Source organism: Bacillus rossius, chromosome 2, assembly GCF_032445375.1.
Source record: "Bacillus rossius redtenbacheri isolate Brsri chromosome 2, Brsri_v3, whole genome shotgun sequence".
In the NCBI taxonomy this organism is placed as follows: domain Eukaryota; kingdom Metazoa; phylum Arthropoda; class Insecta; order Phasmatodea; family Bacillidae; genus Bacillus; species Bacillus rossius.
This window is the reverse complement of record NC_086331.1, coordinates 121,724,285-121,749,159: the sequence shown is the minus strand read 5'-3', so window position 1 is coordinate 121,749,159 and position 24,875 is coordinate 121,724,285. Positions and strand designations below refer to the sequence as shown.

Here is a 24,875-nt window from a genome sequence, read left to right as displayed (position 1 = left end):
ATTGAAAACAGTCTCGGCTACAGTATTAAAGCACAGCACAAATTAACATTACTATATTTATGTTACAGGTAGTATTTATATTAATTTTCACCAACTCTTAGTCTGAAAATACCATATTTCACATGTAGCTGGAATAGTAGTATTCAACGTTTACCGGGACTCAAGCATGGTGGCGGTCATGTTACCACACAGGCGAATGTAAAATGGTTACTTACATGTGAAGTTTTTGAAACCATCTGAATATACCTTTACAGAGTCATTATAAATAAAACAAGGAACTAAACAAATCCATTTTTGGGCTTTTCCTTTTTTTTTAGAGTGATACATTACAATACGATAGGCTTGTACGCTTGCCATTGGGCTTCCGCCCAATTCTCCCGATTCCTGAAGCCTCCTCAAGTTCTTCCTTCCTCTCACAGCTATTGTTCTCAATACCATAAAACTTTTCCCCCTTTCCATTCTACTTTTCTCCTTAAAAACTTTCCTAGAGTTCTCCCTCCTGCTTATAGGCTTTCCCTTTGCAACTTGTTGCTTAGCTCTCCTCACCCTCCTACTCGCCCAATATTCAGTATAGTTTACCAGTTCAGAAAAAAATTGAACTATATATCTTAAACACCATGTGTGTATGGTGATGTGAACAACTGTACATCAACGATGTTGATATCATCACGCATAGTATACACTCCTAGTAAATAATGTTTATGCTTTGAATTATTTTCGTCACTTTTCTTTCATTTACTTAACCTCATAAACATCATTTTGGCCCTTGAAATGTTCCTGAATTTCTAAATCATATATTTGTGGCTACCCTGTGCAGTACATACATAGTTCCTTCTTATCAGTAAATATCTATAAAGCAACATTTTTAAAAAAGATGCCCAGAAGACACATGGACACACAGAATAAATATATAATTTTTTTAAAATTTTATATGATAATTTAATGAAGCACTTGGGTAAATAAGTGCTGATGTGATTTTTGTTGCAGTTTTTCCCTAAAATGATTTCCATTTTACATAGCCTCTCGAAGAACGTGAATGCTGTTTTACTCAACCAGTCTTGTTGGGTTGTGCAGAAGGTGAGCTTACATCATTATAGTTGATATTTTTCAGCCATGTTATGTATCGTATGACACCTTCAACAAGATGGTGTTTGTTGATCCCAGCGCTCAGAGCAGCAGCCAGTGACACATGTCACACACAGGAATGGATGATTGAAATGCTCTAAACCTTCCTCCAAACATTACCACATGCTTTACTTCAGCCTCAGTTGCATCCCCATACAATTTACCAAGTCCTTCATGGATTTTTGATAAGAAAAGTCAGTGGTGACTTTAAAAATAGTAGCAGCAAATGTTTAAAATGCAGATTTTAATGGCGCCTGACCTATAGGCTGCAGCCTCGTGATGGTTATTTGATGTGCTTTGGTGGTGAGGAGGCGGTCAGGGGCGTACACAGGGGGGGGGGGGGGGGGGATAACACCCACTCCCAATCCCTAAAAAAATCTATCATTCCCACCAACAAAAGGAAAGAATTGGAAAGAAAACAACAGGTAAAGTGGTTCAATCTCCCCGAAATGCAATTCGGTGTCCGTTCTTGGAGGCGAGGGAATGGTGGGGTTGTCACCACACTCGCTACCCCTCCCCCACCCACCTCTTCCGCAACAGGCAATGACACATCCCACCCGTCACTCCCTGTGATTGTGTTCTTCAGATCAGCTCAGTGGCTTGCTACGCTTCAGATATGGGAGGAAAATGGCTTAGATGTTACAAGAGCAAGCAACTAATGCTTGTGTGAGCTGCTAAACATCACAATGTACGGCATGTTATTGCATGATATTACACTTATTTCAGGCTTTTTTTGCTGGGTTTGGGAGGAAACATGTTTCGGGATTTAAAATAATAGTAAGACATAAACATGCAGTTCTGTAGTTTAATTACTGGCTATTAGACCTAATTATCTCTAGTAAAAAAGTTTTATGCTTAGTTCATAAAATGTTTTTTAATGGATTCATAGATATTGTGCAGTAAATGTAGGCTAACCAATGATGCAGTCTGACTGTCTTCTAGGGAAAATAAAGCTTTAAATTAATTGGTGGACCTATAAATATTGCAATAATTTTAAGAAAAAATAATAGGAAAAGCAATGTACATGTACAAAATATATTGACCACTCATTTGCAATATTAATTTTGCAGGATAGGTTAAGATTTTAGTTGACATTCGTAACTTAAGTTGTTAAGCATCTTTGTACGAGCTAGGGTCAGAATCTCGGGCATGCCGTGCTGTGGTTACATTTTAAAAATAAAGTTTAATATTCGTTTGTTTGTCATCCGTTGTGGATTAACTTGCCATACTAAAATGGGAGCATTAAATGTAATAATGAAAATAATTTTTAGCTTAGTCAACAATAAACTTAATATTGCAATGATTTAATTAAACTATATAAACAGTAAAATATTTACTGCTTTCTAATCAAGGATTTGAGGATATGAGTCTACTTTAGGCATTGGATTTCTAGGATTAGATTTACTCCAATAAAACCTTTGGCATAAGGTTGAAAAATTAATATCTAATTTTAAAATAAAGGAATAATATCTGAAACATTTTTAACAAAGTCAGAGCTTCAATTAATGAAGATGCTATTTTCATTGTTTTAAAATTTTACTGCTTGGTAAAATATTTTTTCATTGTGATTTCATTGAAAATGTAATAATCTACGTACTTCAAATGCTACTGACATACTAAAAACTGCAATTTTAATACACTGAATGTTATTATACTGCTCTTTTCATTTCAAAGTTGGATATGGCTTGAACCTTTATGTATAAAATTTTCTGCTGTTAATAGTTATTTTGCAGTGTACAAAAGTGAGTTTTTTTGGTGGTCTTTTTAATAAAACTTAAATGAAATTGAGCACATTTCCTATTGATTGTCTGTACACAATACACACTGTCACATTTACAAATGATTAGTTAATTTTTATAATTTTGAAAATTCATTAGTTGGATACTTGCTGATTTTAAGAATATATACGTACCTAATATCCTTTTCAGAGGTGGAGAGATATATGTATGTTAAAAATCCTAGAATTACCTGTCTACAGGGCATTCGTTAAATATTTGACGTTCTTCGTGAACCTATAGATGAATCATGTTACTTTAAATTAACCAGGTTTTAAAAATGAATAACAAGAAAATATGGTTTTTATACTAACATTTACTGATCACAAAGTTTACAAACTTTAAATTACATATGTGAAATTTTTAATTAAAGATTAAAAATAAGATAAACTAAATGAGCAAGGACCCTTTCACATTAAGTTTTTAAGATTTATTATTTACTTTACATTTTATATCTTAATTATTGAATAATGTTCATTGAAGAATAGTTACATTGTATTTGTAAAATGAGTTCACCCAGTATTTAATATTTTCAGTACTTCTGATATAGAATTAAAAGAAAAGTTAGCTTATATTTGCTTTGCTGTAGAAGAGAACTTGGTAAGCTGCAGAAAACGGCATAAAAGGCTTGACTGCACGTCATCAGAGTCCAGTTGAAGTTAAAATAATGAAGACTGTGAAACAAATTAAAAATAGGCTGTCTGATAGCATAGATTCAGAATTGTAATGACCACTACAACAAATCCACTCACCTTTCTTAATCCAATTTATTATGAAGTATCAAACAGTAGTCAGGAGGATGCTTGCTATTTTCATCTAGCTAAAGCTTTTGACACTGTAAATCACTCATAAAATGGATAAGTTGTCAAATTTAGGTGTGTGTGTGATAAATACATAAATTGGTTCACCAGTTATTTAAGAAATTAATGTTATTTTTTGTATCTATAAACAATACTAACTTTTCTCTTTAATACATCAATTTTGAAGTTCCGCAAGGAGGTACGCTATCACCACTTCTTTTCAATACTTATAGTAATGATATTACTCAGGTTCTATATCATTCTACTGGCCTTTTATTTGCAGATGACTGAAAAATCTTTAGAAGGATTACTTCCGTACACGGTTGTCTCCAATTCCGAAAAGATATTTCTGAAATTAATAAATGGTGTAAAACAATTCTTGTAGAACTTTCTTTAAATGGGCAATTTTGATATAATAAATTTTTTTGGACATATGCCATTGCAGTATTGCACTGTTTGTAATGGAAAAAAATTCAAGAATGCAAAATAAGAAATAAAAAGAAAACATAAATTCACAGAGAACAAGCCTAAATCAGCTGATGCCGAACAGATGGGTCAACGATAAAGTTAACAGGTATTATGGACAACACAATTATGACAACACAGATGAACACATTTAAACTTTAAATATCAGTCAGCACAAGAATTATGTGGAAGGAATTTAGTCATGAAAAGTTAATAGCACAGACGAGCACAGTAGGCTAACAACAACGAGATAGTTGCAGATAGATAACAAACCTGGACAATGCAGCAAACATACGAACACAACAATGAAAATAAACAAGTATTATGGACAACACAATAACGACAGCACCGATGAACGCTGTAGGTTTCCTACGACAAAACAGTTGTGATGTATCAGGAAATGTCATCAGTTGCCGTCATCAGGCACAAACAGAACGAATTGCCATGCAAGAAGCATTGATCATAGAAATGATTGTGTTGTGCTGCATGAACTCCAGAAGCTATGGGAAGAAGTTGAAGATCTTCAATTTGCATTTCTTAAAATGAATCAAGAAATATTTAAAACGACCTTGGGATTGAACCTTGCAGTCAAATAGCCATAGGGCAAATGGCAGAGATGAAAAAAAAACACAAAAACCATCTACATCTATACATATAATTAAATTGTACCAAAGTCATGTCTGTACATGGAGTTCATTTTCAAAATAGTAGTTTATTTGGTAATAAGAATTATGCAATGGTCAAAGCAACAATGTTAAATTTTTTTTTTCTGTCTGCCAATTTGTTACAGCATCACACAGAAACCATTCTAATGGATTTTGATGAAATTGTTCACAATAATTGTATGTTGTTACATAGCATTTAGGATACTTTTTATCCCGACAAGTTACATCGTTCTCGCAGAATGCACATCATTGTTTTTGTAAGCATAACTCTAAAACCATTAAACTGCATTTCTAAAACCCACACAAACGAAGTGCCACCACAGCAAGTATTAATAGATTACAACCAAAATCCTTATCAAAAAATAGCAACAAAAGAAGATAAAAATAACCCAAGAAATGGTGGTAATACTAAAAAAAAACTTGCCCAGACAAGAAAAAACAAAACAAAAAACTAAAAAGTACCAAAAATCAAACAAAGAAAAAAATGAAATAAACAATGAAGTAGGTGATATAAAAGTCAGCACTAGACTTCACAGGGCAGTGTAAATGAAAAGTGAATTAAGGAAAGGTCAAATAATGTGCATTTGACAAATAATAATATATTTAGTTGCCATCTAACATCTGATGTAGTCACTTGTTAAAAAAAATTCAAGTTGTTACTTTATTCCTAAAAGTTTTTGTTCTTTAGATTTAAAGCCATGTTGCATGTGGATTTTATCTGAAATTTTCTTAGTTATTAGTGCTGGTTTTACTGACCATAATAATGAGTGATAATGATTATACATATAATTTTTTTTGTGCAGGGATAAGTAGACCGTATTATTAATTATTAACTTTGTAAAGCTTAAAACTTGTATGAACATCCCTTTCTGTTCTAGTATTTAATCAGTGTCTGTAGAAGTAGCAAAGCAGTTGGATTTAATGATTTCATTAATTTTAATGTATTTCTTTTGTAATTAAAATGTTTGTTTCAGGTGGTACAGAGGCATTTAAATTTATTGGAATATCAGAGTAAAGTGCTTTTACAAAATAATGGTGTTGCTGTTCAGCAGTTCAAAATTGTTGAAACTACTGATGAAGCAGAGCGTCTACCTCAACAGTTCAGTAAGTGTGCTATTTGAAAGGTTTTATTATATTTTAGCTTCATATATTTTTATAAAAAAAAGTGTAACACAACTTATGTTATAGAATTTAGGAGGAAATTCGACATGGTAAAGTACACAAAAATTACAACTGAAATTTTGTCCTCCTGTGATCTATAAAATTGTAGATACTGACATGAAGTGGGTGAATGCCTCTCAGGTAAGCAACTGGTGTAGCATAGGGGATAATGCTATCGGAATGAACTTAGCATGGTTCCACAAGTATACCAGCAACAAGGTGCTCGTACAAACACGTGACCACAGGTTCCGTACTACATACACCAAATACACGTCGCCAAGCTCCTCGGAACTAAACCACTCCATAGCACAATGTTGAGTACACAATAACAATCTGTTGTCTGCAGCTCGATGCAGATTTGTTGGTGTTCTCTAACTCCACTCAAGAATAGAATATCTTAATAAATTTTAATGTTTGGTCTAATTCCATTCTAATAACAATAGTTGCTCATTAATTTTTCTTGTGATTTACAGGAACTAATAATTACATATGAATCAAGATATTATCATTTAAATTTTCTAAATAAGTTATAAATCATACCCAGCGAAATACTCCTCTAAAATTAAATAAATTAGTAAATTTTAGTCAAAAGTGTAAAAAAGAGGAAATAAATAAATTTATTATTTTAAAAAAAAATCTTATTTTGTGGGAAATCCCTGAGTGTACTGTAAATTTAAATTGTGCGGGAAATACCCATTTTATGGAGAATCCTCCTCCTGTGAGGAAATACCCTTTCTGTGGTCAAGTCCCAGTCAGATGTACAGATTTGCTGGACTTCAGTTCTTTGATGTTATATCTTTTCTGGTTCAACATGAGTGGCAGAAAGCATGATGTTGTATAGCTTTCATTTGAACATGCTGAGAACCAAAGTAACCAATGTAATAAAAAAAACTTGGTTTAAACAAAAAAAAGCTTGTTTGATTTTTTTAAAAACCCTGGTATTTTTTCAACTCTGCATTGCACACCATGCTGTCGTAATACACTGCAGAAGGTAAATTAAGTGAGTTGCTATGGCCATACAGTGCTTGGCATTGATCTGTACGCAGCCTTGTCGTAACCACGCAATGGTGTTGACTTGCCGAGGAAACAAGCAGCATGGACGTGTGCAAAATTACAAAAGATATCGCTGAGCTGCTGAGATACTTGTGGTGCGAGTGAAAAGTCAGTCCTTGAAAGTGTAGTGTGTAGGAAAGTTGCTACGTCAAAGGCATCCATATCCTGTATAGCCGCCGTGTGTTCAAAGCGGACGGTCGTGTGTGTGCGATCGCGCTCCGTGTATATCTGTTGTTTTGTGATAAAATCAGTATTAATAATTCGCTACTTAATCAGTCTGACTTCTTGGGGTTCCCCTCAACCCTAAATGATCCGTGTACTTCTAATCACGATCTAACTCATCCGAGTATGTTTCGATCACCCACGAAAAAAACTCCTACTAATGCGACGGGATCATGTGATAAACCTATGTACGAGCTGCGTATCGAACCATTAAAGTCAGATCAAATAAATATGGAAGCTCTATATAATCTAGTGAATTCTCTAAGTGTCAAAGTTGATGAACTAAAAAGTGAGAACCTCGTGTTAAAAACGCTACTCCTTGATTCCAGAGAAGAAACTGTCAAAATTAAGCAAGAAATGATACAAATAAAGGAACATTTATCATCAGGTAAAGACCATAATGCAACTTATAGTCAAGTAATTAAGAATTCTTCCACTCACAAGACAGCGGAACGTGTAATTTCTCAACGGGACACGGTAAACCGCAGCCAGCCGCGTGACCTACTTACCAGTCAGCAGGAATCCCGATGCGTCATGAGACACGATGACAAAGAACGTGTCGACAGTACACCATTCACGTTAGTGGAACACAGGCGCAAGTCCAACACAAGAGATACCAGTGACATTAAACGTTCAACGGAAATGAAGAAAACTCCTATGAAAATTGGGATTCGTAACATTTCCACACTTAAAATGTTACCCAAACCAGCACCCAAAAGAATGAAAGCTCTGTTTGTGACTCGTTTCGACCCAAGTGTACAAGAACAAGAAATTGTAGAATACATTTCAAGTGAACTGAACTTAGATCATATTAAAGTAACGAAGATGAAAACTAAATTCAATTCATATGCCTCCTTCCATGTTCAGGTTTTAGAAGAGGACTTCAGTCGAATTAATAACATTGTGTTTTGGCCTAGCGGCTGCCTAATAAGCCCCTTCTATGGTAAATTACACCCTGAACAAATCTTGAGCAACTCATCCACTACCGAGGAACTTAACACCTCTACCTGCAACATCGCAACAAATTCTACTGCTATTTCTAAGCCTACATCTGCTCCTACTTCTGCCTTAGCGCCTGGAGGGGCTTCTCACTAGTTCAGTGTGAAACTTAAAAATGAGGAGTTTATTTTATTTTATCAGAATGTAAGAGGCTTGAGAACCAAAGCAATTGAATTTTTTGAAAACATCTCGCGTAGTGATATGTCTAACTGAAACTTGGTTCACTGATAATAGTCTGAATTCTCATTATTTCAACAATAATTACCTTATTTACAGATCTGATAGGGACCCTGTATTAACTTTGAAGAGTAGAGGTGGTGGTGTCCTGACTGCTGTTAATAAACATAAATTCAAAAATGTAACATCTACGCATGAATATGACTATCCAGGAATAGAAGCTGTCTGGATAAATATAAAAACACATGATAAACCTTTAATTATTGGGAATATCTATATTCCCCCTCAAACAACTCCTTCAGCTTACACTTCATACTTTGAAGCCCTTGAAGATAAGTTTGTGAATTCTGATGTCTCTTTATTAATAATTGGTGATTTTAATGTTCCAGGCATTGACTGGCCTCAATTACATACCCAAAATATAGTTCATTCAAATATTAAGTCGAAAGCCAGATCATTAATCAACTTTGTATCAGGAAGAGGTTTAATTCAGCTTAATCAAACTCAACCTTCGGCCCAACTCTTGGACCTATGTCTCACTAATATTGAATCATGTCTGGTTAGCAAAGCTCTGGAACCACTAGTTAAAGAAGATAGCTTTCATCCTGCATTAGAGATAAACTTCCAATTTGATATGTCAATAAACGATAATACATCGACTTCATATAAAAACTATAAGATTGGTGACTATCTCGGCCTTTTTATTGCTCTTAGGGACCATGACTGGTCAATTTTATACAATTCTAAAAATATAAATACCATGGTTGACTACTTAACGTGTACAATGAATGATCTTATAGATTTATTTGTACCTACCACTATTAAAAAGGCTAAAAAATATCCCCTATGGTATTCCAACCAACTAATAAAATCTCTTAAGAAGAAATCGCACTATCATAAATTATATAAACGAAATCTGAATCCTTTTTACTATTTATTATTCTCAGATTACCGTAAGGAAACTAAACCACTTATGTGTAGGGATAAAACAAACTGGCTTTGTAATATTAACAATAAAATTAAGCAAAACCCTAAAAAATTTTGGAATTATGTTAAAATAATGAGAAAGGGTTATAGTCAGCATCCCTCAATTAAAATTAATAACTCAATTACGGATAATAATTATTTAATTGCAAATTCCTTTGCTGAATATTTTTCAAGTGTCTATGTTACTACAAATAACACAAATAACCAAAACATATCTTCTTGTTGTTCATACAATATTCCAATGTCTAATATCTCGATTAGTTTAGTCATATGGAGTATAAAAACCTTAAAATCTACATTGTCCACAGGACCTGATAACATACCAAATTTTATCATCAAAGGTTGCTCCTTAATCCTTGCTCCTCTCTTACAGCATATATATAATTTCAGTATTCTAAATAGCATCTACCCTGATAAATGGAAAATTGCAAAGGTTATTCCTGTACACAAAAAGGGCAAAACTTCTATTGTTTCAAATTATAGGCCTATATCCCTGTTAAATGGATTTGCCAAAATTTTTGACAAAATAATATTTAAACACTTAGCGTTTAACGTAAAAAATAGATTGTCTGATTCACAGCATGGGTTCAGAACAGGTAAAACAACCATGACAAACTTAGTCTCCTTTCTTAATCCTATTTATTCAGAAGTCATCACACGTGGTCAAGTAGATGTTTGTTACTTTGATTTAGCTAAAGCTTTCGACACTGTTAATCATCAAATACTACTAAGCAAATGTTCCAAAATTGGGCTAAGTGATAAATATTTATCATGGTTAACAAGCTATTTAAATAACAGAAACTTTTATGTTTCAGTACAGAATATAAGTTCAGATCTCCACCCAACTCCTTCTGGCGTCCCGCAAGGTGGCACACTATCTCCTTTACTCTTCAATACAGTGAACTCTCGATATCTCGGACTAAAAGGGGTGAGAGGTGGTCCGAGTTACCGTTTGTCCGAGATACCGAAGGGAAATAAAGGGAGAGAAGACAGCCATATGTTTTAACAAACGGGACAGACTGTACTGTTAGTACACATGGCACGCGGGAAGTGGCAACACAGCAAGTTATTTTAGGGCTACGGTTGACTGTGGTATTACATTGCATCTTAAATACAAAAAACTTAAGGGACGTGATAAGATAAGCCTGTGCTATATGCTGAATAATGAATCCAGTGTTTGCCTACTGCGGAGACTCGTGTTGTTTACGGAATGGTCTAGTGGAGGAGATGAAAGAGAGAGACGGAGAGATGCGAGGTCAGCTGTCTGTTTCTTAACGTCTCTTACGGAATGGAGGGGGCGGACGGAAAACGTGGGAGATAATGATACAAAATATTTACCGATAACAAATACGTACCGATAAAGGTTTTTATGAGCGTATGTAATATAAATTTATAACTGTGAAAATAAACATTAATTATCACTGTAACATGTTCTGATTTTACATCGTTTAGTCAGAGTCTGAGTAAAACACACTTTCGCGGCTGTCACTGTAAGAGCATGAAGGGGAGAGTAAATCAGCTGGCCTAGCTTCTGCAGATTCTGTTGACTTCGAAGGCTTGAAAAAGCTGTCAATCTTCTTCTGGACGGTCTTGTGTTGCTGCTTACTGATTACTAATTCCCGTGCTGCTCGGAAATGTCTGTAATATGACTGAAGGTCAGCATCTGAAGTTGAATCAACAATGTTGATAAGAGTATCCAGGGCTTGTCTAGCACTGGAAAGGTCCTGCTTTGATAGCGGCCCTAATTCATCCTCTTCGTCTGTGTCTTGCTGCGTGGTAGTAGGAGACAAAACATATTGAGCTATCTCTTCCTCAGTCTGAAACTGATAACCAAGATCTCCTTCATCAGCATCCAACCATTCAGTGACGTCTTCTTTTGTGACACCTGTTTCGCCTCCAGCCATTAGTGTGCGCTGATAGTCACTGGCTTCAAACCCTAGAAAATCTGGCTCTATGGCATCGTCAAAGAGCAGTTTATTCCACCCATTTGCAAGTGTAGATGTCTTGATTTCCTTCCATGCCGAAGCCCAGTTGAAAATTGCAGACCTAATGCTGTAATTTCGAATGTTCTGCAGTGTTCTCATTCCTCGAGTATCATCCTCTTTGTCCTCTGGTTCTTCCAACACCACCATCACTTCGTCTAAAAAATTTTTCTTGTATATTCTCTTGCATGCTAAAATTATTCCCTGGTCCATGGGTTGGATAAGAGATGTGGTGTTAGGAGGCAATGCCAAGCATTTAATTTTTCCATCCTGGCTACACATCTTCTCCGTATCAGGATGGGATGGTGCATTGTCAACAATTAGCAAAGCCTTGACATCTTCTGGATTAATGCCTAAAACTTCCGTCTGAAACTTCTTTACTTCAGGCACAAACTGTTTATGAAACCAGTCACCTGTAATTGACTGTGTAAACCAAGCATTTTTTGAGCTGGTATAGTGAACTGGCAGATCAGTCATTATATCCTTTAGCTTTCGAGGTCGGCGTGATTTTCCCACGACAACCGACTTAAGACGATGACTGCCGTCAGCATTGGCGCACAGTAGAGCAGACAGCCTCTCTTTACTCAGTTTACGCCCAGGCGCAGTGCCCTCATGTTTATAAGCTTGTGTATTTTCAGGCAGCGAACGCCAAAATAGGCCCGTCTCATCCGCATTGTAAAGCTGCGCCTTTGTCACTCCTTCATCGTCAATTAAAGTGCAAAGCCGTTTTCTGAATGGCTCGACACTCGCAGTGTCTGCACTCAAAGCTTCTCCGAACATCCTTTTATTAACGATGCCGTGTCTGTGTCGGAAACGCCACAACCATCCGTCACTTGCTTTGAACTGAATGTTCATGTGTTTAGCCAACTTGTCGGCAGCTGCTTGTAGCTCAACACCACGAATTGCTACACCACTGGATCTTTGCTGTACGTACCATCTGTGTACAGCTTCTTCCAAGTTTGTATCGCCTGGCAACTTTAAACGTTTTCTGCTAGCAACAGTTTCTTCAGCATCACACTTCACAGCAAACGCCTTCAACTTTTCCTTTTGTTTTTTTGTATCCGAAACAGTTTGTTTAGCAATCCCAAATTCTACGCACAAACTAGCCACAGATGCACCAGACTCTAGCCTTTCAATCAATTTTAACTTTTGCGCGATACTTAAAGATACACATTTTCGTTTAGGCGCCATTATAATGTGCAAAGAATTAACTGAACATAAACAAAAAAGATACTGCTACGTGTCGATTTATTTTTTCTAACTACCCATTAGTTCACAAGTGCATCAATAACTGGCATTGTTACAGCCGGCGTAACGAGCTCGTACTAATAACAATAGCCACCTCGGCGCGCCGCGCACCGTGCACCGTTGCCACGTCTCCCGATCCACCCACCACGCACTGTTGCCAAGTCTCTCGCACCTCGCGCCAGCAAATACCCACGTATGACTCGCACCTCACTTTTGCAGATGTCCGAGTTATCCGAAGTCCGGGATATCGAAGTCCGAGATATCGAGAGTTCACTGTATCTACATTGATGATATAATATCTGGATTAAAGAACTCAGTTGGCACTCTTTTTGCCGATGACTTAAAGATATATAGAAAAATCTCTTCATATCATGACAGCTATCTACTTCAATGTGATATTACAGAAATTGCAAATTGGTGCACAAATAATTTGGTCAATCTAAACATGGAAAAAACTGCTATCATTACCTTCACTAGAAAAACCTAACCATTGCAATATGAATACAAACTTGATAACTCACCTATTAAAAAATCTCAACATGTCAAAGACCTAGGAATTTTACTGGATCAAAAACTATTTTTTCATCTTCACATTGAAAACATTATCTCGGTATCTAACAAAATACTTGGTCTAATTAAATTTATCACCTTTAACACCTCCAATATTGACTCTATTCTCTCCCTCTATACAGCTCTAATAAGATCAAAACTTGAATATGGTTCTATTATATGGAATAGCATCAATAACACTGATATTGAAAAGCTTGACAGGATTCAATCTAAAGTATCTGACTATATTAACAAAAAATTAAATACCATCAATAACATAGATTTAAATTCCCTCCTTGGTTCATTATCAACTAGAAGAAAGATCTTAGATGCCATTTTTGTCTTCCATTGTTATTATGGTAATCTTATATGTCCTCATATATTTGATGTTACTGGCATTAAAATTCCTTCTTTTAATAGCCGTAACCCACCTTTTTTGTGCACACTTTTAAATACAAATGATATTATATATAGACTTGTTAACAATTTTAATATGTATGTTAATCACTTACAACCTACCAGAGAGAAAAAACTTGTTAAAAAAATTATTCTTTCGGCATCCAAAGATTAATTATCTTTATGCTCTAATGTTATTACCTAAATTATTTAATACCAGATGTATTAATCTAAGGATACCAACTGTATGTTATGTTGTCTTGTCTTTGTTTTTGTCCTACTATTTGTTGTTCTTATAATTTATTGTTTTGTTCTTATTTTTGTTCTGTTACTGTATTTGTTTTTTTTTACATGTCTTACATGTTGTGCCCACCGTTGGAGCCTTGTGCTGTTGGTGTGGCATGTAACAAATTAAATAAATAAATAAATAAATAAATAAAATTTAGACAAAGGAACATTAATCTAAATCCTAAAGTTATTAAAAATAATCATTTATTTGAGGATTGGTAATTATATGTTGATTTTGATGTTTAGATAGGTTGTGTATGTAGATTAGATTACTTATAATGTCTGTATTAGAGCTCAATGAGATGGGGAATTCTGGTTTGGGAAAATTTTGGGCATGGAAAATATTTTCCACTGGAAACTGTATGGGATCAGGAATTATTTTAGGTTACAAATTTAAACTATTTCTTTACTTTTAAAAAGAAAAATTATATCATATTTATTATGTTAGCCCAAATATAGTGATTGTAATTTGATAGATGGAGGTAATTTTCACAAATTGCAAAATACAATAAAATAATGATGAATCTATACTAATATTATAAAGCTGAAGAGTTTGTTTGTTTGTTTGTTTGTTTGTTTGTTTGTTTGAACGTGCTAATCTCAGGAACCACTGGTCCGTTTTGAAAAATTCTTTCAGTGTTGGATAGTACATTTATCGAGGAAGGCTATATTATATTATCAATAACATTAGGGATACTTACTAAAAGTCCAATTTAGAATCAAATGCATTGGAAGGGGTTAGATACAACCTGCAGTACACGTACGAAGTGTGTGTTGACAATGCCGCAGGCACTAGAAGTTTATTAAGCAAAATACCACTCACTGACACACTCATCACGAGATCTCTAAAACTATACACCCGATTGACTTGAAATTTAGCATAGTTACTCATTTTGTGATGTAGACGCTCACTAAGAACGGATTCTGCGGAAATCCGATCCCAAGGGGAGTTTCGGGGGTGTAATATATCAAAATTTCCAGATTTTGGTAGGAAATCACCATGGCAACGGCTGTTGCTTTGTTGATGCTTCATTCGTCTTTATGGCAACGACTATTTCATTGTTAGTGCAGTCCTCATCACCATTGAAATTTTGCGGGTACTTTAAATATCAAAAATTGCCCTTTTTTTTCAAGTATATATATTTTACAGACTTGAAACTTCTCAGTAATGTTCCTTATGTTACGCTGGATGAAATTTTCTGAAAATTAGATCCCATGGGTGGTTAAATTCAGGCAACAGTGGGTACTTTGTCTGCATTAGAACAGGATTTTGCATTGTTCATGCCTTCTGCGGTTCCATGCCAACGGGCATCGCGCGGCAGTGGCGTACCCACAAGGAGGGGCATGTATAATGAGCGGTGCAAGAGTGATCTGCCTGTAGACTGCCGTAGCGAAGTACGGGTACATCAGTTGTACGTTGCGTGCACGAGTCGGGAAACCATCGGTGCTATTCATTTTCTCTCCGGTACATTATACAGCATTGTAATAAATTTTCACTGAATTTTTTGTATTTACCATTACTGTAAATGGGAGATGTGGCTTAATTTTTTTTTTCATTAGTATAGCCGTGCGAAGCCGGGTCGGGCAGCTAGTTAATTTATAATTTTAAAATTAAAACAACCTAAAAAGCCTAATTGGCAAAATATTAACAAAATAAGCTCATATTTACACTTTTAACTAGAGTTATTCACTCAATTTTGTTATTTGCTATAGTCATGTACCCATTTGGCAATATTTCAAACACATTAACAGTGAAATTCCACTAAAATCTGGGGCACTTTTATTTCTAGTAACATTTGTTTATATTGCTTTTGAGTCACAAGTTACAACATATGTAGTGTCATAGATAAATGTAGTAAGCTACTACTAAGTGAATATGGTGGTAGAGTGATCTTAACCATCGACTTAAACATCATTTCAACTAATGTGTTCATATTTTGTCCATAGCAAAACAGTGTCTGTGTTTTTTGTTGATTTTGTCAATGGTCATAGACCATTATATATATTTTTATGTTACTGGTACTTATTAAGAAACAAAAAATATATATATATTTCTTACATGTTTACCGTGTTAAATACGTAGTCAGTTTTTAAATCCTGAACTATTTAACATGTTAAATAGTCTGTATTATTTTCAATCTTGGACAAGATTCGTTCTGCTACGGTTTTGTCAGTAGTGAAGTAACTTTGATATTTGTCGTATGTATCAAATGCTGAAAGTGCTTGTTTATGATCGTGCCTGTGAATGTTTTTATGCCACCATGAATAGTTTTGAGTTTGGTTTGAACTGCTGAAAATATTTTTTTTTTTTCAATTACGTGCATGTATTGACTTGGTTTAAAGTGCTGTGCTTCCTTTGAAAATAGTTTGTTAAGAACTATTTCACCACATTGACATGTATACTACCATAATTAATTTGGGAATGGGCTAAAGTAATTTTCCGTCAAATGTTTTGGGAACGGTAAGTTTTCACTTTTCCCCGAAAAATCAGGATCTCATCCAACTCTACTCCTGTGGGTTATTTCGCATAGCATCACATCACATAAAAAACTTTTTAACTTTTATCTATAACATCTTAAATCATTACAATTTTGTGTGAAGAATAAAGATCAAAAGAATACAAGCTCTGTGAGCAACTGGACAGAACTATGCACATAATTTAGAAATTATTGGGTGAAGAACCCACATAATTACTTTGTAATTTACTTAGGGCATAAGTTCTGATTTTTTTTAAAAAAGAACATTATATTGACCAAGTGGCAAAATACCTTTGTTGTGCTAATTAAACATGTGATTTATAATTAGACAGGTTACGGCTAGACGTGGTTCGTGTTAAGTCATTAAACTTACAGCATTTGAAGAGAAATATGTAGACATAAATAAATCATCAGTGCACTTGGAAGTAAAATTGTAACTCATGCCAAAATATATTTCAGTATAAAATACCTCATGTGTTCATAATGTTTTGTTTTTCCTTGGGACCTAGTAAAGATACATATTGTGACAAACAAAAATTATAATGAAAAACTAACACCATCACCGATTTTTTTGTTTGTTGTATAAGGTTTTGCATCACAGAGTTGTGCACAGGGGCTTGACTGAGTTGATTATAGTAAGCTACGAACCACTTGGGTTCTGACTCAGTGCTCATAAACACGGTCATGCCGAGGTGGTGGTGCCTCATGAGCTAGATGCCTTAACAATCATGGCCACAGAGCATCCTTCATCACGGTAGAAAATTGAAGCCAATATTTTTCCGTGCTATTTTCATATGGATTTGTTTATTTCCATGAACATACATATTGCTATGTGCATCAGGTGTAATATAAATAATACCTGTTTCTTGAAAGTAAATGTTATTGCTAGATTAAGGTGTATCATCACTTTAATACTATTGATCGAACAAAAATTACAGGCACATCTGTCAGCCCAAACTATTGGTTATGTGATCTATTTTAAACTCATTTTTAGTTGTTTTTTTGTCTTGCAGTTATTTAAAGTTATGTTCAAGGCAACTATTGCCCGATACATTTTGGAACTATAGGACTGTGGTGGTGTCTGTCACAAGAGAATATTATTAGTGTGTATGTTCTCGGTCTGCATTACTCATGCTGCCGAATACTAACTGACTCAGTCAAAAACTGTCAACAGTTGTTAAACCTTTTTAGAAAGGCACAACACGTATACAATTATACAGCAAACAAACATAATATACTTGATATTGTACAAACAATCGGACAATAACAATTTTTGTAATAATATAAAACAATGTAAAAAAACTTGAAACAAAACAGAGAACAATGCCAAAAATTAAAATTTTAACAATTTATAATGGTACAAGGAATTAAATAGATTAAAGTGAGCAAAGCCGCCTGCTGGGGTGTGGCAAGTCTTTTGACTTCCACGTGAGTACCAAATAGCCAGGTTAACGAGATACCTCAACGTCGCTGACAGGCCTGCCAGTGGAGCCTGGCTTCTTTGCTCCTGTTAGTCCGCCACCTGCGACGTACATTAATAGAATTATTTATTTTTTTGGCCTATGAATTTGAATATTTAGTTTGTATTCTGTTGAGTTTGTTAATAATCAATCGTATTATTGATGCTGTTCCAAATTATTGATCCGTATTCGAGTGTAGACCTTACAAGAGCAGTATAGAGGAACAGATTGGAGTCCACAGTCGAAGCATGATATGTAATGAATTTAATGAGTCCAAGTATTCTGTTTGGGTAATTCAGGAGTGATTCAATATGTTAATGGAAATATAGCTTAGAATCAAGTAAGATATCGAGCGAGATCTTTAACATATTGCAATTTCGAGATAGGTATATTTGCACGTTTGTACTCGAAAACTATTGAGTGAATTTTTCTGGAGAATATTATGGTGATAGTCTTATCATTGTTAAGAATAACTAAGTTTAAGTTACACTTTTCAACAAAAGCAGAAATATCACACCAAAGTAAATAGCCATCATTATAGGACAGTATTTTCCTTTGGAATTTTAAATCATTGGCGATTAGATTGCCAGTAGAAAAGTTTAACACTGAAATTATGTCATCAATGTAAATATTGAAAAGTAATGGTGAAAGGGTACCACCTTGCGGAACACCAGATGTTGCCAGGTGTAAATCAGAGTTGATATTTTTTTTTGAAACATAGATATTTCTATTATTTAGATAACTAGATAACCAGTTTATAAATTTGTCACTCAAGCCAAAATTAGCACATTTAGTGTGAAGAATGTGATAATTTACAGTATCAAATCTTTAGCTAAATAAAAATACATCGACCTGGCCGAGTAATTACCTCAGAAAAAATAGGGTTAATAAAATATACTAAGTTGGGCATAGTAGTTATTCCTGCTATAAAACTGTGTTGTGAATCTGTAAATATATTTTTTTATTGAATTAAGATATATAACTATTATTTTATTGAATACTTTTGCAAAACCATTTAAGAGAGATATATGTCTATAGTTTGAAACATTTATATTGCTACCTTTTTTGGAACAGGAATGACTGTAGCAAGCTTCCAATTGCAAGGGTAAATGCCACTATTTATACTTTTATTGAAAAAGGTGTTTTAAAAGAGGTGCAAGGAGTAATGGCAGCTGCTGCCCCAAAAGGTCGTTACAGATTTTTGCATTGCCGATCTTAATTTTAGAAATCAGCACAAATAATTAAATCTAAAAAAAAGTATGCAAAAAACTGAACCAAAAAAATATGATTTGAAGTGTAATAGAAGTGACACGAAAGGACATAAGGTCACCAAAACCAAAAACTACACGTAAAACATACTGACATAAACAAAAAAATTCCAATTTTTCTTTACCACAGGTGGCTGCCTCAGGCTTATGATAAAGTGTTGGTTCTTTAGTTTGTAGTTGCTCCTAATTTTCCCATGCATAAAATTATAACACTTAGAAATAATTTACTGTAATGAAATCACAACTTACATAATATTTAGTTCAAGAAAGAGAGTTTATTTAAAAATAAAAGGATTCACTCAGTTATATAAAATCATCAGAAATACAATAAATATATGCTTCCGATTCTGATCTTTTTTTTTTTTTTAGGTAGCCTCTATGTGTGCATATTATTTTTAAAAGTGGAAATACACCTATTTCTACAGATATGTAGCACTTAAATAAAATGACTAACAAGAGATTACTCAGTTATAAAGTAAATGTTATTATTCACATCAAAAATGTTAAAAAATTTACAATCCATACAAGAATCAAAAAAATTTACTAAAACAAATGTGTGAAATATAGCAATCTTAATTTATGAGATGTAATCCTTTCTTTCTTTAACTGTATGTTTATAATTTATAATTAGAAAATAATGTTTTTTATTTGGGATAGATCTAACAAGATTTTCTTAGTTTGGCACCACGACAAACTCCCACCTGGTACCACCAACCGAACTTCCAATGCAAAAAACTTCAGACATAGTCATAGTAAAATTGAAAGGATTTTGGCATCCTATTGGCAGAACGGCCCAGTATAAAAATTTCCAACGTGCTTCAAGAAGTTGATCAAGATGTGCACGACAGGCACATTTGACTCACCTTGCATTACGATGCTTCACTGTAAAAGCCAAGCCGAAAAACATAGTACCTCTTCTACCCACCAGGAGCAGAGTGATTGAAACATCTTATTATTATTTAAAGATGTTGTAAAGGCTATTCATTAACTCGGACCATTCCTCTTCTGTTGTTTTCAACTACCAAATAACAATTATAACATAAAATACATGGACATTACTATTCCTCAGCACAATAATCTCTATTGTGGTTAGACTGGCCACCAAGAATCTCACAAAAAAAAACTAGATAAAGTTATCCACAAAAATAAGCCTGCTCATGCATGTAAAAAAATAAACTAAATGCTGGTCCCCAAATTGGGATCTTAGGCCAGCTTGCACAGTCAAGACTTGAGGCAAAGGAAAGTACTCCTCCTTTTAATTACCAGACAAGGTATTTGCTTGGATTTTACTTACCTGACTCTGCAAGCTGCCTTTAGTGTCTGCCTGTAACTTTTATAAAAGACTCTCATACAGCCATAAAATACTAATTAAAAGTCTAATTTGCCATGCCATTTTGTGTGACATCCAGTACTCTATTTCAAATTTAAAAGAAAACAATCAAAATTTCTTCTCTTTCAAAAAAAAAATGTTCTACAGCTGCGTGAAACTGGACACAGCGTGAAAAATTTGTACCTGCTTAGATTTTCTGTTGATGAGTATTTTGACTAAGCCTAATCTTTCTGTTGCTGCGCAGTAGAATCCCGCTGTATGAAACTGGCCGTCCACTATTCATAAAAATAAAGTGAGCTAGTCTTTCAGTACTCGCCAGAGATATGTAACAGCTAATCTAGGTAATGAGCAAATACACTTATAATACAAAACTCTGGCCTCGGACACAAAATTTAATGCAGAATTTTTTTAAATAATACTGAGCATGATAAATATGCACAAATGGTATTTTTAAGTACATTTCTAGACTTGAATCACATGCAGTTTCTGCTCCCACCCCTAGAATTTGCTGCCGGAGCAGCTACGTCGACTATCGAATCATTCGATTTGCAGAGCGAAATTTTAAACTGTATAATGTAACGACTCTGATAAAAGTGAAAAAGACTAGAAAAAATACTAAAAACAAGCTTTGGACCTGATTTTAGACAAGAGAATTTATTAAAATAACTCTCCATCCAGTAAATTTTTCCTTTGACTTTGTGAACTTTGGTTCATGCCATCTGCCACAGATGGCAGCACCGTGGTTCCGTTGCATTCACAAAATTACTTCCTACCAAATGTAGTATACCAGGAGCCGAGATGTTACATATCAAAAATTATACAAAAGAAGTTTGAAAAGGGCTGGGCAGTAAACTTAATTCCACTAGAAACATTATTCAATAATATCATAATTTGTTCCCCCCCCCCCCCCTTCCCCCATTGCCAAATCAGAATTGTTGGCATGTCCCTGAGTTATACATGTTACATTTTCAAACATTTTATACATTACTTATTTTAAAATTAAGATTAAGTGTATGTTATAATTGAAGTATCTCGTATACAAAAAAAGGGAATGTGTATTAGGTACACACATTAGAAGTTATACGTTTATGGCGTTACTAAAATATTTACCTGAAAAATTTAAAACATATTATAACACTTAGTGTATGTTTGTATATTTGTTTTTGCTTAAACATCTGAAATCAGTCAATGAATACTTCCTTTAAACAACCCTTAGCCTTATTGAGCTGTATCAACATTTAAGATTTAGCAGTAAAAATTTCATCACAGAATTATTTTATTTTTCTTGGCATTGTAGGTTAACAATTTGTTCTGTCTCTATATTATGATGAATGCTATCTCCACATTTGTACAGGGTTGTCAAAATTAAAAATCTTACATTTTAATTTTCTTTATTTCCATTCTTCTCCTGCCATTTGTCATCTATCATGTGAACTACAACCATGTGGCATAGCTCCCGTAAAAAGTTTACCTTTTCTTATATAAATTGTTATTCAACATAATGCTTTAGAAAACTCAATTTATTTTCATTAATTTCTTGTTAAAGTGGCATAGCTCTCTCTCACTGGAGCCCTCAGTTGTATTGCTAGGATTGTAACTTATGTTTTAAGTTGTTGTCATTTCTTTTTATGTCAATAAATTATAACATAAATTATCGCAGGGTAGTTGTACAATTTAAAGTTTTATTTTTTGATACCTATATTCTGCAATGTTCATAAAAGCTATATATACGGATGAATCGTGTAGGTACGCCATCTTTTCGAGGTTTCTAAGCCCCACATATCAAATCATCTTCCGTTCCATTCATGAAATTACTCCTACCAAATGCTGTGTACTGAGAGATAAGTTGTTACACATCTTGAGTCGTTTATCTCGCTGTGGCTCTTGGCAGAAACTCAACCGACAAAATGTTCGTCTTCGATTATTGAAACTATCTGTGACCAGTGTCTGCGACATGCTGCAGTCGAGGCGCTTAAAGTTTAAAATCGTCCAATCTCTAGCAAAGGCTTGAGCTGTCTTGCTCAGTCCAACAAAGCCACTGCAGAAGACCGTGCAGAACCACAGCCCAGCATGCAGTCTGTTGTCTGCAACCCAGCCTGCGCATGGCACATGCGACTCACAGAATGCTGAAAACTCGGTCAGTCAACAAACAGAATTCTAGCCACATCTCAGCGTCCCATGACTGTTGTGTAGCACCGAGACACACCTTACACCATACACCAAACATGACTGCCTCGCTCTGGGCTACAATACACACTTGATTATGTGACAGGACCACTAGGTGCCACATTCCACAAACATTAACAAAATCCCAGTGCGTGCACTACTAATACAGAAAAGATAACAGTGGGAGAGCACCTTTTTAATTTCAAAGAAACAGTGCAACATAAAATATAAATAAGTTAAAAATAATACACGTTTATAAATTTGAGATTAGGAGTTTCATATACACTACTTGTAAATACAAGTATATATGTGGGATGAACATTTCTATTTCTTCTTGTTTTTATATAGTGAATATATTTTTGTTTCAGAAGTAGAGGAGTATGTTGTTAAAGCCCAGATACTGGCTGGGGGTCGAGGACTCGGATATTTTGATAATGGATTCAAAGGTGGTGTTCACATAACGAAGGAGTGAGTGTGTTGTACATAGTTAAGTATGCTCTTATTCATCTATATGGTAGATGTGTTTCAGCATGTGTTAATTCAGATAATTTTGTAAAGTAGAAGTTTTATTGATGCAGTTGTCAGTTATTGCTGTGTCATGTTACAGCCCTGGTGAGGTGCCGGCCATTGTTAAGAAGATGATAGGTCATCACTTAATCACAAAGCAGACTCCTAAATCTGGATGCCTCGTACACAAAGTTATGGTAGCTGAATCAGTTACTATAATCAGGGAAGTGTACATCTGCATTTTGATGGATAGGTCAGTACTTTTCATAGACAATTATTTAATTTATATGTAATTGTCAAATGCCCATCAACAGCCGAGGGCTTTTGCGGTGGGCACGACATATACAGATAAGGACACTGGTTGCTGAAGGTACATAAACACTCCCCCTGCAGTTGGCCAACGTATGCAAGGTTATGCAAGTTTTTTATTTATTTTTATAGAAAAGCAATATTTTATTGGATTCCATTGATGCTTTTTAATTTCCCAACACAATGAGTTGGGAGTACATGGCTAGCTTAACAAAAGTTTATAATGGAAGATGAAAATTATGCATGTAACAGTCTCACCACTGCACCACCTTGCCCCATGAAGGTCAATAATAATTTTAATTTAACCAGTGGGAAATATCTTCAGAAGGCCGATCATAAAACTGGTTTACCATGTTAGTGCATCCTGCTGAAATAGTGGTGAACTAATTGAGAAAAATGTACACATAGCACTTACAAGGACAGCCACTGGAGACCAAGTCAAAAAGTGGCTCCTGTTCCATTGCAATATAAATTTTTAATTGTTAAAAAAATGATATATTTTTTTAATATACTGGATCATTAGTTTTGTTGTTACTTGTGGGATTTTTGTACTTTTGATAAACCTTTCAAAAATTTTGAAAATCACAAAGTATTTAAAACCACTGTTTTAAAATTTGCTCTGTTTATATCATTTAGTAGCTAAAGAAGGGTGTTAAATAGCCAACCATCAATTCAAATACGGCTAAAGAGAAGAACTGATCCCAGTCTTACGTACGTAATGATAAACAGAGTTGCAAATAGTCACATTATTTAATGTCAACATAGTTGAGTTTTCATACAACTATTAAACTTAAAGCAGACTCTCTATAACTTTATTGCATGCGAAGAACAACACAGGTTATTCCTAAGTACTTATAATAATTTTATGTTCTCCCATTTGAAGTTTCTCATCTTAAAAGCACTTTGAATATAATAATTTTAGCCATTTTGATACTCATGTCAATTTTCTCTACTGAGCAGTTAAGAAACTGACACACATATAGGCATGTGTGCTATTTGAATACAGATCAGACAGTGTTTAGTATTTTTCAATGATGGTTTGTTTTCTGAAGTTTTGCATGGCCCCTAGTGCCACAGATAAGTTGGTACTGTTGGCATTGGCCGTCATGCCTCCATGCCTCCACGCACTGATGTTTTGCATGGAATCGCAAAAGAGTAATAGTTGGAGGAAAAGGAACAAAACCTACACTTGGTGTGAGTTGGGAATGTAAATTATTACAGAGGCATTGACAGACTTGCCAACCTTTACGATTTTTTCGTAAAATGTACGAAAATCACGTCCGTTTTACGATTGTACGAGGATGTCTGCATTTTTTACGAATTTTAAGTACGAGATAGAAGTGGGTCGAAAAGTATCAACCTGATACTTTGGCACTGATACGCGCCTGTATCAGGAACGGCAAACGAGTACACTTGAAAAGTATCAGGTACTTTAGTATCAGTTCAGAATTCGCCTGGAACAACAC

At 34.7% G+C, this 24,875-nt stretch overlaps 1 protein-coding gene across 4 annotated transcripts in view; it reads left to right on the top strand.

Annotated features, from left to right (window-relative positions):
- LOC134529715 (succinate--CoA ligase [GDP-forming] subunit beta, mitochondrial) overlaps window positions 1-24,875 on the top strand; it is a 40,414-nt gene that overhangs the window by 1,415 nt on the left and 14,124 nt on the right. For 2 of the 4 annotated variants that reach the window (XM_063364084.1, XM_063364086.1), the window contains exons 2-5: window positions 988-1,077; window positions 5,805-5,934; window positions 22,962-23,061; window positions 23,201-23,353. In XM_063364084.1, coding sequence (XP_063220154.1) covers window positions 1,000-1,077; window positions 5,805-5,934; window positions 22,962-23,061; window positions 23,201-23,353 — 461 coding nt within the window. In that variant the 5' untranslated portion in view covers window positions 988-999. The remainder of the gene's footprint in view (window positions 1-987; window positions 1,078-5,804; window positions 5,935-22,961; window positions 23,062-23,200; window positions 23,354-24,875) is intronic. The other 2 variants (XM_063364087.1, XM_063364085.1) reach the window with 1 other exon arrangement.